The 17022-nt window shown below is 43.0% G+C and overlaps 1 protein-coding gene across 2 annotated transcripts in view; it reads right to left on the minus strand.

Annotated features, from left to right (window-relative positions):
* Positions 1-17022, minus strand: part of GRIN2A (glutamate ionotropic receptor NMDA type subunit 2A) — a 415475-nt gene that overhangs the window by 64161 nt on the left and 334292 nt on the right. For both annotated transcript variants that reach the window (XM_055340881.1, XM_055340882.1), the window contains 5 exons: positions 16031-16236; positions 10258-10426; positions 9996-10149; positions 3927-4052; positions 267-496 (listed from right to left, as the gene is read on the minus strand). In XM_055340881.1, coding sequence (XP_055196856.1) covers positions 267-496; positions 3927-4052; positions 9996-10149; positions 10258-10426; positions 16031-16236 — 885 coding nt within the window. The remainder of the gene's footprint in view (positions 1-266; positions 497-3926; positions 4053-9995; positions 10150-10257; positions 10427-16030; positions 16237-17022) is intronic.

A 17022-nucleotide genomic window follows, 5' to 3' on the forward strand; every position in this document is an offset into this window, starting at 1 on the left:
TATAAATAAGAGAAATGACCACTTGGGGAAACTATGCTTCCACATTGGATCTGGAATCTTTTAGAACTTGGAGGGCCAAGCTTAAGGTTCTGTTTCTAAAATTCTTAGAAATGTATCAACTCAAGTTAGGAGAAAAACCAAAACCCCTCTGGCTTTGTGTTTTTAGAGTCGGTGGGTTTGGATGATAGGAACCTGCGTGGTGCCCTGCTGAGGAGAGAGCATTTAAGATCTACTCCTTGGCATCGAGGAAAGCAAGGTGACCTTACCTTTTTGTCACTGAGGCCGGTCACTTGGTCCACAAATTCCTCCTGGATCATGAAAGCAGCTAGGTTGGCTGTGTAGCTGGCCAGGAATATGACGGCAAAGAAGGCCCACACGGACACCATGATCTTGCTGGTGGTCCCTTTGGGGTTCTGGACAGGCACGGAGTTATTGAACACCAGGCCCCAGAGAAGCCATATAGCTTTTCCAATCGTAAAAGAAGGCCCGTGGGGTGCTGCAAATAACAGAAAGGGCATTTTCAGCATTTTCTCCTAAGGGCTACCTGGCAGCCTCCCGCAGCTCCGCCGGCTGCCAGAACACAGAACTGTCTCTCGTGCTTATACCCCCATCATTGCCCAGAACCAGAGCCACCACTGCTCCCTTGGTCTTTAAAAAACAAGCATTCTTCCCACATTTCTATCTGGCTGGATTTTTGCCACGTTTCTGAAAAGAAGGGGACATAAAAAATAAGCAAGAAAGGAAGAACAAATGGCCATGCAAAATGTGGGTCTGGATGAGAAGTCGCATTAGGGCCGGTTTTGAATTTGGATTCAATTCCATTTGGGGGAACCAATCTCCTTAATAAACGTAACAAGCCTTTATGAAAATATGTGTGTGTGTGTGTGGGGGGGGGGGGCTGCTTCAGTTCTCATCCGCTGCGCTGCCGCTGCCGGGTAAAGACTGTATAGTGGGACTGATGTGTGGGCCTCTAATCCGACAGTCCCTAGCAATTGCTCTCGTTCAAACTCAGATATAAAGAGTGCACAATATATTAATGAAGCCAAACTAAAACCCTCCACAAATGGAGACATCAAAAGACAGGACAACAGAGCTTAATTCTTCCATCACATTGCAGATGGAAGACATTTAATTGCAGGTCATGGAAAATGAGCTCTGCTATCACAGCACTTTTTCTCCTTCTGTGTATCCTTGCAACAGCCATGGGTCCCTTTTAAGATTCTTAAATGTTCCTTGTAGCCTCTTAAGAGGCAGGACAACATGGCACCGTTTATTGGGGTGGGGAGTATGCGCTCTGCAAAACGCACACGTTAGGGCTTTTGCGTCTGTTTTGCACAAGGGGAAAAAAAATCAATTTATGCCCTCATTTCATGGGAAAGAGGTCTTCCTTTAACAGAAGGTTAATTTTTATGTCATCTAAGTAAATGAAGATATGAATAAATGATCTACTCAGACTTCAGCTGGCAATGCAAGCAGAGCAGACAATAAATAAAACAGTAGAAGTGAATCACTGATGGAAGGTATGAAGTTCTGAGCAGGGAGCCTGGGAAAAGCAAGCTTTCTACATGTTGGAGGCCAAACTCTGGCTACAGCAATATTTATAATATCCCCGTACAGCACATTAAAGGGAAGGCAATTAATTCTGTTATGCTCAATCTCAAACTCTTCTGTCTCTCCTTGCCTAGTTTTATAATCTTCTGGGCTTATTCCCAAGATGCCAAGAACTCTTAGGAAAAAAAAAATAATTAGAGTCAATCCAGTTAACTGCATGAACTATTTAGTTTTATTAGGGACACATGTTGATCAGAAGTGACAGCTGTTTGGGAATCAGAAATAGGCACTTGCAGGGGTTCTGTCCAAGACTTTTGGGAATTCCCGATTCATGGATCCTATCATTGAGCCGTACATAAAAATCTTCCCCATAAAGTGCAGTGAAATGTAAAAGAAAGCCATATTACACCAACAGACAAGTCACTATCATTTCTGGAGAGCTTCCACAAGCAGATGAGCAGGAAACAAAAAGCCTTGAGGTAATGGTTGGGCCGGGGAGTTGGTGTGCTAGATTCCTTGCTTTATGATAGTCTTTGAAGTGTGCGCTTCAGCCAAAGGAGGAATGACTGCATGTGATAGCCTCTGGATCATTTTTCTTTTCGTCTCCCAAGATATATCCCTGATTTATCTACTTATCTCCAGCCAATTCCAAACCACCGTAATCCTTTCTCTCAGAAAACTGACACCCTCCTAATAGAAAACTAACACCTAACTAACTCGCTCTGTCCACTGCTACTTGCCCATCCTGTTGTCCTGACAGAGCAGCCCTGCTGACGTGACCTTCCCACACTGTATATGTTTCGTCCCACCTCTTCCCTTCATCTTGTATCACTGCCCACCTTACTTATTGACATCTTTTCTGTTCCATCAAGATTGATTCCCTGACAAGGACTTTGCATTTGCTGTTCCCTCTGTGTGAAATGCTTTTCCTTCTGTTTTTCACTTGACGTCTCACCTTTAGATCTCAGCTCAAATGTCATGTCTTCCAAAAGTTCTTCCCTGATTGGTCATCTCATCTAAAGTAATGGCCCCCTCCCTCATCACTTCACTTTGGTTTCTATTCCCCTTTTCCTTGAGATTTATTACCATCTGTGATTATCGATATATGTGTTCACATGTGGTCTTCACAACTAAATCTTCAGCTCTCTGGGGGTCAGCAAGTCTCTATCCAACCTACCATGTTGTCCCCCTGCACTAGCACAGTGCCTGGCCCATTGTACTCACTCAGTAAATACTCATTAAAGAAATGCATGAATTCACAAACAGCAAAAACTCCATAAATGTGAACACTGAGGTATGGTCACTCACAGAATACCATCTCAGGTCCCACTCTTGGGAGCTCCTTATAGGTTGGTTACATGACCCTCTTAGTGGAGGCTGAAAATTCTCCCATTTAAGCACAAAATGATTATTTACGGCATTTTCACTGTGTTTGGTTGATGGGAGATGGTTTACGTAGTAACCACCACTTTTCAATGGTGAAGAAGTGGGAGGCTTTCTTTAAAACTAAGTTCCTAACAGATTCCCATGACCTGCTGGCTGTTTCCAATTCTGAATCTTCCAAGTGAAAACAGTACGTGGCAAATTCAAGTGCCTTGATTTTGCATGACTGTTATGAAAGGCCTGCTGTCTTCCACCAACTTAAGTCATGTTTTGGGAAAGAGATTTGGTCCTGGCAGCAGCCTTTGGAGCCATCCACCTAGGACTTGTTGTGCACGGAGGAACATTCACTCAGAGTGATGTAATGTGTTTATGTCTATAACATGAATATTAGTTTTGCATAGGAGCCTCTTAATAAGCTATAGCCAATGACTGTCACCCAATGCAATTTACTATCTCCTGATGGCAGTTTTATCAAGTATAATGCACTAAGGTCAGGCACTGCCAAGAGGAAAATGTAATTCTTTGGGGGAAAGTACCACTTTATAATTATTTTTATCATCAAATGAATGCAAGCGTGATTCAGTAGTCTGGAGAATGTTCTTAAGCTAGGTTCTATAAAAGCCATTTTCTCTGCGTAGACTGAAGGTGAGATTCACTGCAATCTTAACATTTCTTTTGACACAGATTTTAAAAGTTAATTGCCAGAAAAACTTCTTCAAATCTGCTCTCTCGACAAATTGTCAGTAGTTTCCACCTAACAAGTACAGGTTCCACATGATAACAGGATGAAAATGTTTCATTTCGTTTGATCCCCTTTTCAGTTGGAGCAAGCAATCCACAATTGTATGGAATTATGAGTCATACTGGTGACCCAGCTCCGTTCATATCATGGGATAGCAAGACAATTCAGGGCAATGTGTTCTGAATCAGAAACCTTTGTGGGACATAAACAGCATCAACTTTGGGTCATATTTATGAGAGGGGGGTCTCACCTTTCCCTTTGGCTAAGTTTCTGTTGTATCCAACAGGACTGAAGTACTCGAAGACAAAAACAGCGATGGCGGACACAATGAGCAGCATCACAAACATCATCACCCAGACGGAGGCGCTGAACGGTTCTGCGGGCGAACAGGCCAAAGGCGTGGGACATGGTCAGTTGGCGCATCCTCACAAGCAGGGCTGGCAGGAAGCCCAGAGGTCCACTTGCAGGCTCCCTGAGAAACCCTCCCTCACGTGCCTCCCATCATTCAAAAGAAGCTAGTTATTGTGGATTCATACATCTGCACCATCCTTCACTCCACAAAATATCTGAGGTATTTTATAAGGCTGTATATATAGTAGGATAAAAATAGAGAAGACTGTATGACATTTTCCAAATCGGGCCAAGGATAGTAAAAACAAAATGGGAGAAAGAATGCAAATAAAGAAGCCATCGGGTCCTATGTGATCATAGCATCATCCAGGGGACCAACACTCCGGGGAAAGCAAGATTAGATCCTAATGGTCAGTCCTAAGGCTTCTGCAGATCAGCAAGGGTTTAATTCTTATTTTCATTTTTATCCTTACATGCCAGAGGGATGAGGTGCAGGAAATTCCAGAAGGAAAGAGAGCATTACAGCCTGTTAGAAAAGGCTCATAAAATCAAGGGGTTGACAGCAATATCAGAAGGTCATCATCTGCCACCATAACCACCACACTCCCCATCCTGCCATCAGCTCTGGACCAATGAGATCTCTACAAGTTTAAAATCTTGTTGATGTTGGTCATGGCCTTCAATGTATTTGAAAAGTCATTTGAGGAGATTATGGTTATGGTAATTCAATGAGAAAGCATTGTTTCAAGAGTATAGGCAACTGGAATTATAGATGGATAAATGGTTATTTCTCCCCCAAGGAGTTTACGTCAGCTCATGTTCATTCAGATGTCTCAGAAGGGCAGGCCAAATCACAGGGTTCTAAATCTTAGAACACTCTAGAAAGTTAAGAGATTTTATGTAAAATAAATTAACATTTATATTCAGTCCAATTGAGGATATGAAAAATGAGCTGAATGGAGTCACTGTATCCGTATGTGACACAGATTTGCTAGAAAATTGACAGAGGCTAAAATTTTGAAAAATGAATATATCTCCACCTGAATGCATCATTGGGAAGAAACTGCCCTTGGATACCAATAAACTTATAATCCTTTTCATCATAAGCAAACATTTTCTGAAGGTAAAATATAAGAAGCCCAATAACACCTTTTGAATAGTAGACATTTTATTATTTTTAAATTGTTTTTCTGATGGAGGTGGTAATAATCATAAAGAACTAGACTGGTAGCAAGCCACCTTATGATTAAAGTCTGTGACTACCTAACACAGCTAGAGGTCATCATAAATTCCAATTTAATGAGCTTACTACATCACAAGAAACTAATATGTCCGAAGCTTTAACTACACGGGATAATTTAGAAACTGGAAGGAACGCTTTGCAATGCAGTTTCAAAAGTGCGAATATGTTAAAAAGGAACCCGTAACAACACAGCCTACTCAGTTTGAATAACACAAGATGAATTTGAAGAAATCAATGAGATTGCAACTATATTTTAGTTAAAATTACCTTGGGTAATAACAATATTACATCCCTGAAATCACTGCAATTTGGTAATGAGTTGTATCCAAAAAGGAGAACTAAAGGAATAATTAGGGGATTAAAAATACTGAATATTCAAGATAGGAATAAATGGTAAGGTAATTCTCCAAGTAGGGTATGTTAAAGGCCTGGTGTGTCTTACCACATCACCATGAGGGGCAAATGAGCATGCACACGGAAAGCGTGTGGTGGTGTGTGTTGCACACTGTACACATGATAAATTAAACGGAATAGTTATCTGATTCTATGGTTAAAGCCAGACCCGATGGTGGTGGTGTGCTGTGTAGGATCCTGAAAAAGGCATCTTGGTTTAAAACATTATTAACATTAAGTAATCCGGTAACTTCTTTTCTCTGCAGGCTGTGGTAACATTATGAAAACTATTAGGGGGCATCCCTCCTGAATTCTTCATTCACACGTCAGAATCTGTAAACCTGCAGTGGACTTCATTTGGCAGTTGATGCATCCTCATGGGGACACTGACTGTTCCAAAAATTGGGTGGGAGCCTGATAAAGCAACTGATTGCCCAGACATTTTCCCATTTAGCAGTGACTTCTGTCCCTTGAGTTGTGAGCATGGCATGGGGATAAAAGGATTCTGCTGCACTGTCCTGGTTTCAGTAAGGTAGGTACCCAGGAGTGCCCTGAAGGATTGCTATTCTCTCTACTACCATCACCACCACCACTACCATGGAGAAAAGCGCTGGAATAATGGTGCAGCACCATCTATAGTGTCTAAGGAGTACCCCAGAAATATCTTGGGTAGATATGGATTACATCCTCTACTGGTTTATTTTTTAAAATATTTTATTTATTTATTCATGAGAGACACACAGAGAGAGGCAGAGACACAGGCAGAGGGAGAAGCAGGCTCCTTGCAGGGAGCCCCATGTGGGACTCCATCCCGGGATGCCAGGATCACGCCCTGGGCCGAAGGCAGGTGCTAAACTGCTGAGCCATCCAGGGATTCCCCCCTCTACTGGTTTAAAAGCAAATACAACATTCATCCACAAAGGGACTTCAATCTAGGATACTCCGGGTTGGCATTTCTTTGGATCAAACAATCCAACCTGCTTGGAAAGCCTTTCGGAAGTAACTGAATGGAAATATTGCAAGAGATGCTGCCTCTGTCCTTGAAGAGCTGCTGGTTACATTTTTACACAAACGCTCAGAGGCATTACCTGCAAGTGTTTCCAATGTGAGTTAATGGAGTTTGCGGAGAGAGGATAGGAAATAATGACGAGCAATGCAATCAGATTTTGAATGTTTGGGTTCTTCCAGATGACTGAGCCAGTGAATGGAAAAATGTAGCTTAGCATGGTTCATTATGACTTTCAAAACCTGCAGATAATGACCATAAATAAGGGGGTGCACAATCGAATAGGGATGTAATTTAGTGACTAGAAAAAATATTAAGCCTACTGTGTCAAAACAGCTTTGAAAATAGTTTCCTCTGGCTACGATGTATTTTATTTTCTTTTTAAAGATACAGTAGGAAGAATAAGGAAGAAAGGAGGCTTGGCTTAACTTAGTAAAAATACCTGATTTGTTATGGAAATGCTGTACTAATGCAGGTAAGACAAAAATCTAGGGGAAACTGGGCTGAGGCCAGATTTTATATTAGCGACCCCCCCCGTTTTTTTTTTAATGAGCCAAGGCAGTTGATGGTATATTTTTTTTCACTCTGATTGAATTGGAAAAAACGTTCACTCTAGTTCACTATGGAGATATGTCAACAACTTGTGAAAAGAAACAGATCTCTGGGGGCGCCTGAATGGTTCAGTCGGTTGAGCGTCTGACTCTTGATTTTGGCTCAGGTCATGATCTCAGAGTCAAGATGGAGTCCCAAAATGGGCTCCATGCTGGGCATAGAGCCTGCTTGGGATTCTCCTTCTCCCTTGTCCCTCCTGCTACTTGCTCTCTCTCTCTCAAAAAAAAAAAAAAAAAAAAAAAAAAAAAAGATATGAGGAAAGGAAGGAAGGAAGGAGTGAAACTGAACTCTTTCCATTCTTTCCATGAACTCACTTCCTCTAAACTTTTTTTAACCTCCAGGGCCAAAGAGCCCTGTTAAAGGGCCTGCTAGGGAGTGGGACACCACGATAAGGAGAGTGGCTCATGCACGAGGGTCCACCCAATCATTGTTAAGAATCTGCACATGTTGTCTCTATCAGCTGCATTTTTCATGGTGCCGTGAGGCTCTTTTACTGAGAGAGGGGTCCCTTATCCATATCAGAACAAGACACAAAGGGAACATAATGAGGTGTGTATCTGTCAAGGTCCACATTATTCCAATAAAGGTGACGAGAATGGAAGCGGGGAGTGCAAAATCAAATCCATGGAGAGCGGTAAGGATTTCAACGGCTTAAATGGATTATCAAAAATGGAAATAGCAAATCCGTACGTCTCCGTGAGTGAGGCAGTATCCAAAATCCTGTTAGTCAACGTTTCACTGAAGAGAATGAATGAAGCACAGACAGCTTCCCTGGAAGCCATCGTGACATACCAAAGAAGATGGTAGGAGAACAAGACTGTGGGCTTGAAGCGTGTGTCCATAAAGTGCTAGCTCTCTAATAGACAAAGGTTCTTCTGTGTGGGTCTGGAAAAATGCAAGAAATTTACTGACTTTGATGTGGCTCCCCTGTATCATGCAATTTTCTTTTGGGGTCAGTGTTTGCCTTAGCCTTCCCAAATCTGGGACAAACCCACGGATGACGGGGGTGCTAAGGAGAATGAAATTTGAATCCTACAATCTTCAAGGTAGTCACTGTCAAAAACTGTTAATGATAACCAAACATCCCACACAATACTTTTCTTTAAAGAAAAAATAAGTAATGCTTGCCTTTGTCCCATGCAGTTTCTGCCTCTCTGACCAGGCCGCATCAGGCATATATACACACAGCGCTAAAGAAAACAAGATGAGGGACAGAGGGACACCTGGGTGGCTCCACGGTTTAGCGTCTGCCTTTGGCTCAGGATGTGATCCCAGAGTCCCAGAATTAAGTCCCACATTGGGCTCCCCTCAGGGAGCCTGCTTCTCCCTCTGCCTGTGTCTCTTTCTCCCTATGACTCTCATGAATAAATAAATAAAAATTTTTTTAAAAATTAAAAAAAAAGAAAAAGATGAAAGTCGAGCTCTACCTTGAAAGAAAGAAAGAAAAAGAAAGAAAGAAAGAAAGAAAGAAAGAAAGAAAGAAAGAAAGAAAGAAAGAAAGAAATCCTGCTCTATGACCCAGCAATTGCACTGCTGGAGATTTACCCCAAAGATACAGATGCAGTGAAACAGCAGGGCACCCACACCCCAATGTTTCTAGCAGCAATGTCCACAATAGCCAAACTGTGGAAGGAGCCTCGGTGTCCATTGAAAGACGAATGGATAAAGGAGATGTGGTTTATGTACACAATGGAATATTCCTCAGCCATTAGAAAGGACAAATACCCACCATTTGCTTCAACGTGGATGGAACTGGAGGGTATTATGCTGAGTGAAATAAGTCAATCGGAGAAGGACAAACATTATGTGGTCTCATTCATTTGGGGAGTATAAAAAATAGTGACAGGGAATAAAGGGGAAAGGAAAGAAAATGAGTGGGAAATATCAGAGTGGGAGACACAACATGAGAGACTCCTAACTCTGGGAAACGAACAAGGGGTAGTGGAAGGGGAGGTGGGTGGAGGGTTGGGGTGACTGGGTGATGGGCACTGAGGGGGACACTAGACGGGATGAGCACTGGGTGATATGCTATATGTTGGCAAATTGAAATCCAATAAAAATAATTAAAAAAGAAATCTTTTATATCAAAACATAAATTTATGAAATAGTTGAAGAGTAAGGAATTTCATCCCTTACAAACCAGACAGCTTGAAGGATAGTCACATTTAAAATATGATTCCATTAATTTTCAATCAGTGTATGCTCTTCAGACTACTTGTATTTTGTTTATCGGAGTGTTGGTATAAATCACTGCGTGGTCATCATCATTTCACCCTCACATCCAGTAAATAATCGGCTGTCATGCCAGCGAGGGATGGAGGATGGGAACGAGGATACCGGATAAAGGCTTATGGGCTGATTTAAATGAACTGTGGACAAACAGGTTTATTTATTTTTTAACGTTTTCAAGGCTCTGAGACATATATCCACTGATCTACATTCTACACAATCAAGACCAGTATCTGAATATGTGATTGTGTTTTCAACAGATAATTCCGAGTCAGAGAGAAATGAAAGATGTTAACGGCTGGGGCAGGGGTGGGGGGAGGATTGAAATGAAATGATTCAAATAGGACTCACTCTGGAGTGTCCTGACGGCGCTACATGGAACTGACCAAGGTCCTACCTGGTTCCATCCTTTGAGCAAAGACAAATAGCTACAATTGCTACAGTTCCCTATTAGGAAAACAGTAGTGACCATGACATTCACATACCTAGAAAAGCAGAAGGTGAGACAGTGCCATTGCTTCTTGAAACCATGACACTGATCCCTGTCTCCACGAAGGGCACAGAGAAATCCACCACTTCAGAGCGCTCCTCATTGATGGTGAGGGAGCCAACGGCCATGACCGCCCGGTGGTAGACCACCTGTATGCGAGGCAAAGGAGGACAGGGATTTAATTTTTCCTTCCCACCACTCCCAAGCATCGCAGGTGCAGAGGCCGGATGGGAGCCCGCAGGAAGAAGGCCACTTACTTCGCCGATCATCCCGTTCCACACGTTGTTGACTTTCTTGCCATGCTTCCCGTTAGTCACCAGATAAAGGTCGTAGGTGAACTTCACGGTGCGGGAAAGCTTCTTCAGGATATCGATGCAGAAACCTTTGCAGCATTTTTTAATGTTCATTCCCTCATTGGTTGAATTGCTGTAGAAAAAACCCCCGAGATCGTAGAGTATTAGCACCGCAAGAGTTGTTCACAGTCATTACCAAACACACTTCCACTGTTTTCTGTGCGGGAAGCTGAGGCTCAACATGAGGAGGTGGCTTTTTCAAGGACATGCAGTAGTTTATGTCGGCAAAGTAGAAAGTGTTCTTAATTGTGACAGCAGCCATGACAACGGATAACTTTTACCAAGTTATTATTATTTTTACCGTGTACCATGCTTCCTAACCATTTTTGAAATAACCTCCAAGGTATTTCTCTTAGTTAATAATGTTTCCGCCATTGTACCATTGAGAGTTGCCACCTCTTATTCTTAAGTTTATGACACCTACAGCATCTTTAGGCCAGAGTTCAGGCACATGATCTCAGCAGAATTAAAAAGCTTACGGGAAAATGGAAAAGGGACAGAAGACATGAAATTCTCCACTGAAGGAGGGTTTTGCTTTATCCTATCACCGCAAATAGAGGTTTGCAACCAAAGAGAAGAAATAAAGGTGCCTTACTTAGGGAAGGCACTTTCCTTCCTGAGGAAAATGTGGCTGAGAATCAGAAGACCCAGGATCCACCTGGTGCCTGACTCCATGGACTTAATGTGTCTTGATGGAGTCATCTGTCAAGTGAGGGCTCATTCCTAACACTTTCCCACCCTCCCTATATGGCAGGAAGTATACAAGGTGACACTATGAAATAGCAATGCCCTTTTTTCAGGAAAAATCCCTATTAAAATACAGAAGGTACTGCAGTCTTAAAAGCCATAATCACCTACCAAGGTGGCATACTTTGCTTTGTGCCAGCCACCTCACTTTATTTACCTGGCCAAGTCCTATTCAAAGGATGTATAAAAATCAGAAATGCCTTTAAAAAGGAAAGAAACAGGGTCTTCCCAATTAACAGCTACTACTTAGATGACTCATGGAGGAAGATCAAGACTTCTCTGGGCAATACATCTGGTCCACCTTGTGCTGGGGCATTTGGTTTAGCTCAACTCCCCGAGTCATGCATGTCATGAGATATGTGCTCTGGATATTCCATGGCTGGCACACCCACACATCAGATGGTTACCTAAGCACTACATTGATGTTTATGGAAATCCAACATCACAACAGGAAAATACTTCCATTTCCATATCACAGGGGAAAAAAAGTAGGTTACACAGTGTTACATACAGAATAGTCCTAGCTATATAAAAACAGATGAGCTTATGAAATATCTGGATGGAAAAACAATGAAATATGAAGCACAGCTATTTTTGAATGGTGAGAAATGACTTTTTCTCTTTTTCCTATTTTTAGGTTTTTCCCCCACAAATTAACTGCAGTGAGTATATACTACATATATAATTAGATATACACACACATCAAGTACCATTGAAGTCTATCTATGCCCATGAACAGGGGTAGATTTGACAATGTGACTTTGAGGAATGGAAACAGGTTGCAAAATGCCATAAACATGATAGAAATGTGTCCTAATTACATTAAACCAATGACATATCCAAATATGACCTCCTTGGTACCTATCTGTGGCTCATTAAAAAACATTAAAAAACATCTGTGGCAAGAGCCAACTCTCTCTTTTTTCCTGGCCACCATGGGCCACGCATTGATGCTCCTTCTCTACCTCTTCCCTCTGCTCCCTCCCTTCCTCTATCACAGGGTCTTCCTTCCCCTGGTCAGGATTCCTAGGAGAGTCTGGATAGGAGTTATGAACACCCTTGGCTTAAGATCCAGGGTCACAGGCACACGGTGATATTCTTTGGCCTCATGGAGAACCTCAGCCAGTTAATGAGTTGATTATCTCCCCATGTCTCCTAATGCCAGGTTTATTTCTAGATACAGCCATCATTAATACATTTTTAACCAACAAGCCACCACTGAGTACCTACTATGTATAAGACATGCAATTAAGCCCTAAGGACAAGGGATGAGAAGACATGTAGCAAATGCGACAGATGAATTTCTCAGAGAGATTATGAAAACACAGACCAGCTTGTAATTGGCAACTTTCATTGGTTCCAATCACAGCCCTTGTGTACATGTGAAGGGGGGTGTCACTTGACTACACAAACATCTGAGAAATGGCACTCGATGCATTCTTTCCCTGCTCCCACCAATCACCCGAAAGTAAAGGTGGCCCATAAAAGTCAATGTGGGGAAATGACTCCAATAAGGAATCTAGTTCTCCAGCTCCAGTTTCCCAGCATGCCCAGTAGATAGGATCGCGGCCATGCAGGTCGACAGCACTGCCACCAGGTCCCAGGTCTGCTCCTAACAACCAAGAAGACACACATGAGTGTCTTCACTAATGAGCCTCAGTTTGCTCACTTGCAAACTGAGAAGGCTGATGCTTACTTTGCAGGATAGTCGGGGAGATTAAATAAAATAAAGCATCTAAAGCACGTCTCGCATAAATGCTTAGAAATACATTTCCTCTCTTCTCACCGACAATCTGACAGTTTGGGGGATTAATCGACAGTGTGGCCATTTCCCCCGACATATCAAGCCAGATCATTTTTCCTCAATTTTCTCTTCATGCCTTAACACCCAACTAACAGATGACGAGAGATGCTTGATTTCTCAGCTCATTTCCTCTTACCTATGTTTTTAGAAGACTGATGTGTGTCCTAAAGACCCCACCATTCACCAGAAGTGAGAGACAAAGAGTTTTCCCTGGGAGACTATCACCAAGAAAAATATAATCATGTTACCTAACAGAATCCTTCTTAGAGCCAATCAGCCTGCCTCAAAGATATTACCTGTAGGAAATGCAATTGATCTGATCTGTGTTAATGTTGGGATGAATGGGTCCCAGTGATTGCCTATGGCTTTCAAAGACTTTAATGTCACCTAGATGTGCAGTCAACTTGTCATGTCGCCAAGTGGGGAAGGGAAGCTGCAAGCTGCTACCTCCCACAGCAACCAAAAATGTGAATTTGAACCTGTTAATCTGTTTATACTCTCCAGTAAAGAAAAAGTCAATTCTTTTAAAGAGAGTAATTTATTGGGGGGTTCATTTTCTCCATACAAATGTGGCTCAGGGCTCACTGCCCTATGTTGTCAGCATCAAGGCTTCTGATGTTAAAGATTTAAAGCTCCTATTACTGGCTGTGAAGCCCAAGAGGCTCTACTCGATTGTCCTTATTGAAACAAAGAAGGCACTGCTGTCATAAAGGAGGTCCCCCTACAGAGGGAAGAGTCTTTGCTTTGTGCCAATCACTCTGCTTTCTTCATCTGACCAAGTTGTGCTCGAAGAATGCCCACCCCAATCAATATCTCCTTGGACAACTTTCCCACATTTACCCCTTCTGTCTCCTGCCCAGCTCATCACTCTCTGGTACTGCCCTGGGCTTCCTTTTGTTTCCCACACCTGCTGATCTCTTTCCTCCCCCAGGGCCTTTGCACCTGCTGCTCCCTCTACCCGGAAGGCTCTTCCCTCTGTTCTTCACATGTTCATCATCCTTTTCTACCTCATCTTACGCCTCACTGGTGTGAGCTAACGAAGCTCCACATACTTCAAGTTACTCTCTCATCACACTAGTTGTATCTTTCACAAGGTTTATCATAACATAGATATGATGTCCTGGTCTTTTATTGGTTGACTTGTTTTCTTCTTAACTGTGTACACTCCATACTGCAAGACCCTGGTCTTCTCTGTTCACTGAGGTATGGTCTGTGCCCAGCACTGTGTTTAATGTATATTTATTTATTGACTAACCTATTCAGAATATTAACTCCAAAGAGGCTCCTCATTGATTAAAAAAAAAAAAGAATTTTCTGCACACGAAAATGTGCCTTCAAAATACATTTTGCAATCATATTTTTAAAAAATTATCTTTATCCCAAGTGCTGAGCTCTGGGGATCTGCATCTCGTATAATGACTTAAATCAGAATTCAGAATGTGGGAAGATAAGTATCCATTCACTCATCTGTTTAAGCATTATCAACACTGGTGTGTCATATTTCATGCTTGTCACTGAGCATACAGACACGTAAGCCATGTTTCCAATATTTAGGCAGCTCATACTCCAGCGGGGGGGAGGTGGGGCTTTATAGGCCATAAAAACAGGTGATAGAGAGATCCAGCAGTATGCACTGAATGTCTGGGTTCCTTTGAATTCATATGTTGAAACCCTAAACTCCATTGTGATAGTGTTAGGAGGTGGGGCCTTTGGGAGGTCCAGAGGTCAGAGGGTGAAGCCCTCATGAATGGGAGGAGCACCCTTAGAACGAGACAGGAGAGCTTGCTTCCTTTCTGTCTCCGCTCCAGCATGTGATGATACTGAGAGAAGAAGGCCGTCTGTAAACCAGACACCTTGCTGGTGGACTCCCAGCCCTCAGAATTATGAGAAACAAGTCTCTCTCTCTTTTTTTTTAAGCCACGTCATCTGTGGTGACTTGTCACAGTAGCCTGAACACACTAAGGCACAGAGACACACCCTGAATTCTGTGGAATGAGGAACCACAAACTCAACTTTAAGGAACTTAAAGTTCATGGGAGAATTATCTGGATGAAAGGAAGGGCTCAGAAAAATATGGACAGGGGTGCCTGGGTGATTCAGTGGTTGAGCATCTGCCTTTGGTTCAGGTCGTGATCTCTGAGTCCTGGGATCGAGTCTGCCATCAGGTTCCCCTGCAGGGAAACTCCTTCTCCCTCTGCCTGTGTCTCTGCCTCTCTCTCTGTATTTCTCAACAATAAATAAATAAAATCTTTAAAAGAAAAGAAAATATGGACAAAAATACTCCAACGGTAGGCCTTTTCCTTTGGCAAAATCCCCACGAGGATGTGTCTTTATTTGTGTTTGGACTAGAAAGACTAGACTCGGGGTCGTGGACTTGGTCATGAAGCTTTATGCTTCCCTAAAAGGCTGACAGGTTAAGGACAAACTTCACCAGAAGCTCTCACAAAAATTGTCAGTTCTTCCTTCGATTGTTAATAAAAGAGGAAATGGCACAGATGTGATACTGGCTTACTGTCGGTGAGCTAGGAAACCGCCAGAAGGGCAGGTCTACGCTGATCACATCAGAAAGTCATATGGAAGGTGTACAATGACCCCCAGCTGGAGAGAAGTTTTCAAAGTTTTTGAAGAGTTTGTATCTGGGATATATATTAAAAAAAAAAAAGATGGAAGGTAGTAGATGGATGTGCAGGGTTGGAGGACGAACCAGCCAGAAAAATAAAAAAAGTAATAATAATTTAAGGTGAGACCGAAGGGGAAGTTTGAGTCAGCACAGTGGTTAAGGATATGGAGTTGGACAGAGCAGCGTCTGAGTCCTAGCTCATCCGTTCACTCATTGAATGGCTTTGAGCATTTTTCTGAATCTCCCCATAACTCAGTTTAAATACCTAAAACCACTTACCTCCTATTGCTGTTGCTGGAATTAAATGAAAGTAAGCCACCTGGCGCTATTCCAGTTATTTATTTCAGTCTTTAAAAAACCCCTAATATCATAGATCATCATACAGTATTATAATGGTCTATTTTATATGACATTTTATTATGGTATTATGGACACTGCCGTTGTCAATGACACCGGCTATTTGTAAAGGATTGGGTGCATTCACCCGACGGCCTCCCCAGACTCACTTGATCTTGACGAACTTCCGACATGGCACGGTGTTCCTCACACATGTCTCGGTCAGCGGGTCTATGTCTTCCACGATGACAAATGGGGCTTCCTCTAGGGTGACGATGCTCAGATGGTTGTCGTCTGGCTCACAGTCTGAGAAGGATTTGTACCTCGGCCACACGGCATGCCTCAGGCTCAGGCTCTGGTTCTCCCACTTGCCCACCTGCATCAGAAAGACAAAGGCACACCTGTGCTTTCTGGCAGCGCCAACTTCTAGAAAGGTGAGTCCTTCCCCATAAGAGGAACGAGAACCCCTCCTGATCCTCAGGGCTTTGCTGCGACCTACTTCAACATATGCTTCTGTTTATATGCTAAGAAACATAAGGATAAAGGGAAAGCAGAATACTGGGCAGTCTCCAAGTCCTGGCCTCCCCCAGGCTAATGAATACGGTGGTGGCGCCCATGCCTGGAGAGGGGTAGAGCTTCCTCAGGTGACCCTCATGTCCTGCCAGAATTCGGGGACCCCTGATGTCATGAGAGCAGCAGGGGCTTTCCTAATCAGAGAAGTCTTGCCTGGGATCGCCACCCTCTGCCACTTTCTAGCTACACAAACCCGGGGAAGCTCTGAACCACTGTGAACGTCTGTTTCCTCCTCTGTAAACAGCACACCTCCACCTGCTTTATAAGGACCTTGTGGCGATCAAATACGATGATCTGTGAACAGCACGCAGCCCAGTGCCCGGCAAGTAGCAGGGACTCCATACTCTTAGGTACAGGAGGGAGACGGGGAGGAGATATTTTTAAAGATGCTAAAGCGAGGAGGAAGAGGAAGAGGAAGATGATACGGAAGAGGAAAAAAAAGGCAGGAGGATTGACGGGAGAGTCGACGCAAGGAGGACACACAGGAGAGGAAATCAGGAGTGTCACATCGAGCTCAGATATGGTTCTATTTAAGTTGCAAAGTAAGGTGAGCTGTTATTAATCCGGCCCGGAGCGGAGACTTCCAGCG

This window comes from Nyctereutes procyonoides, unplaced genomic scaffold (genome assembly GCF_905146905.1).
Source record: "Nyctereutes procyonoides isolate TBG_1078 unplaced genomic scaffold, NYPRO_anot_genome, whole genome shotgun sequence".
Lineage (NCBI taxonomy): Eukaryota > Metazoa > Chordata > Mammalia > Carnivora > Canidae > Nyctereutes > Nyctereutes procyonoides.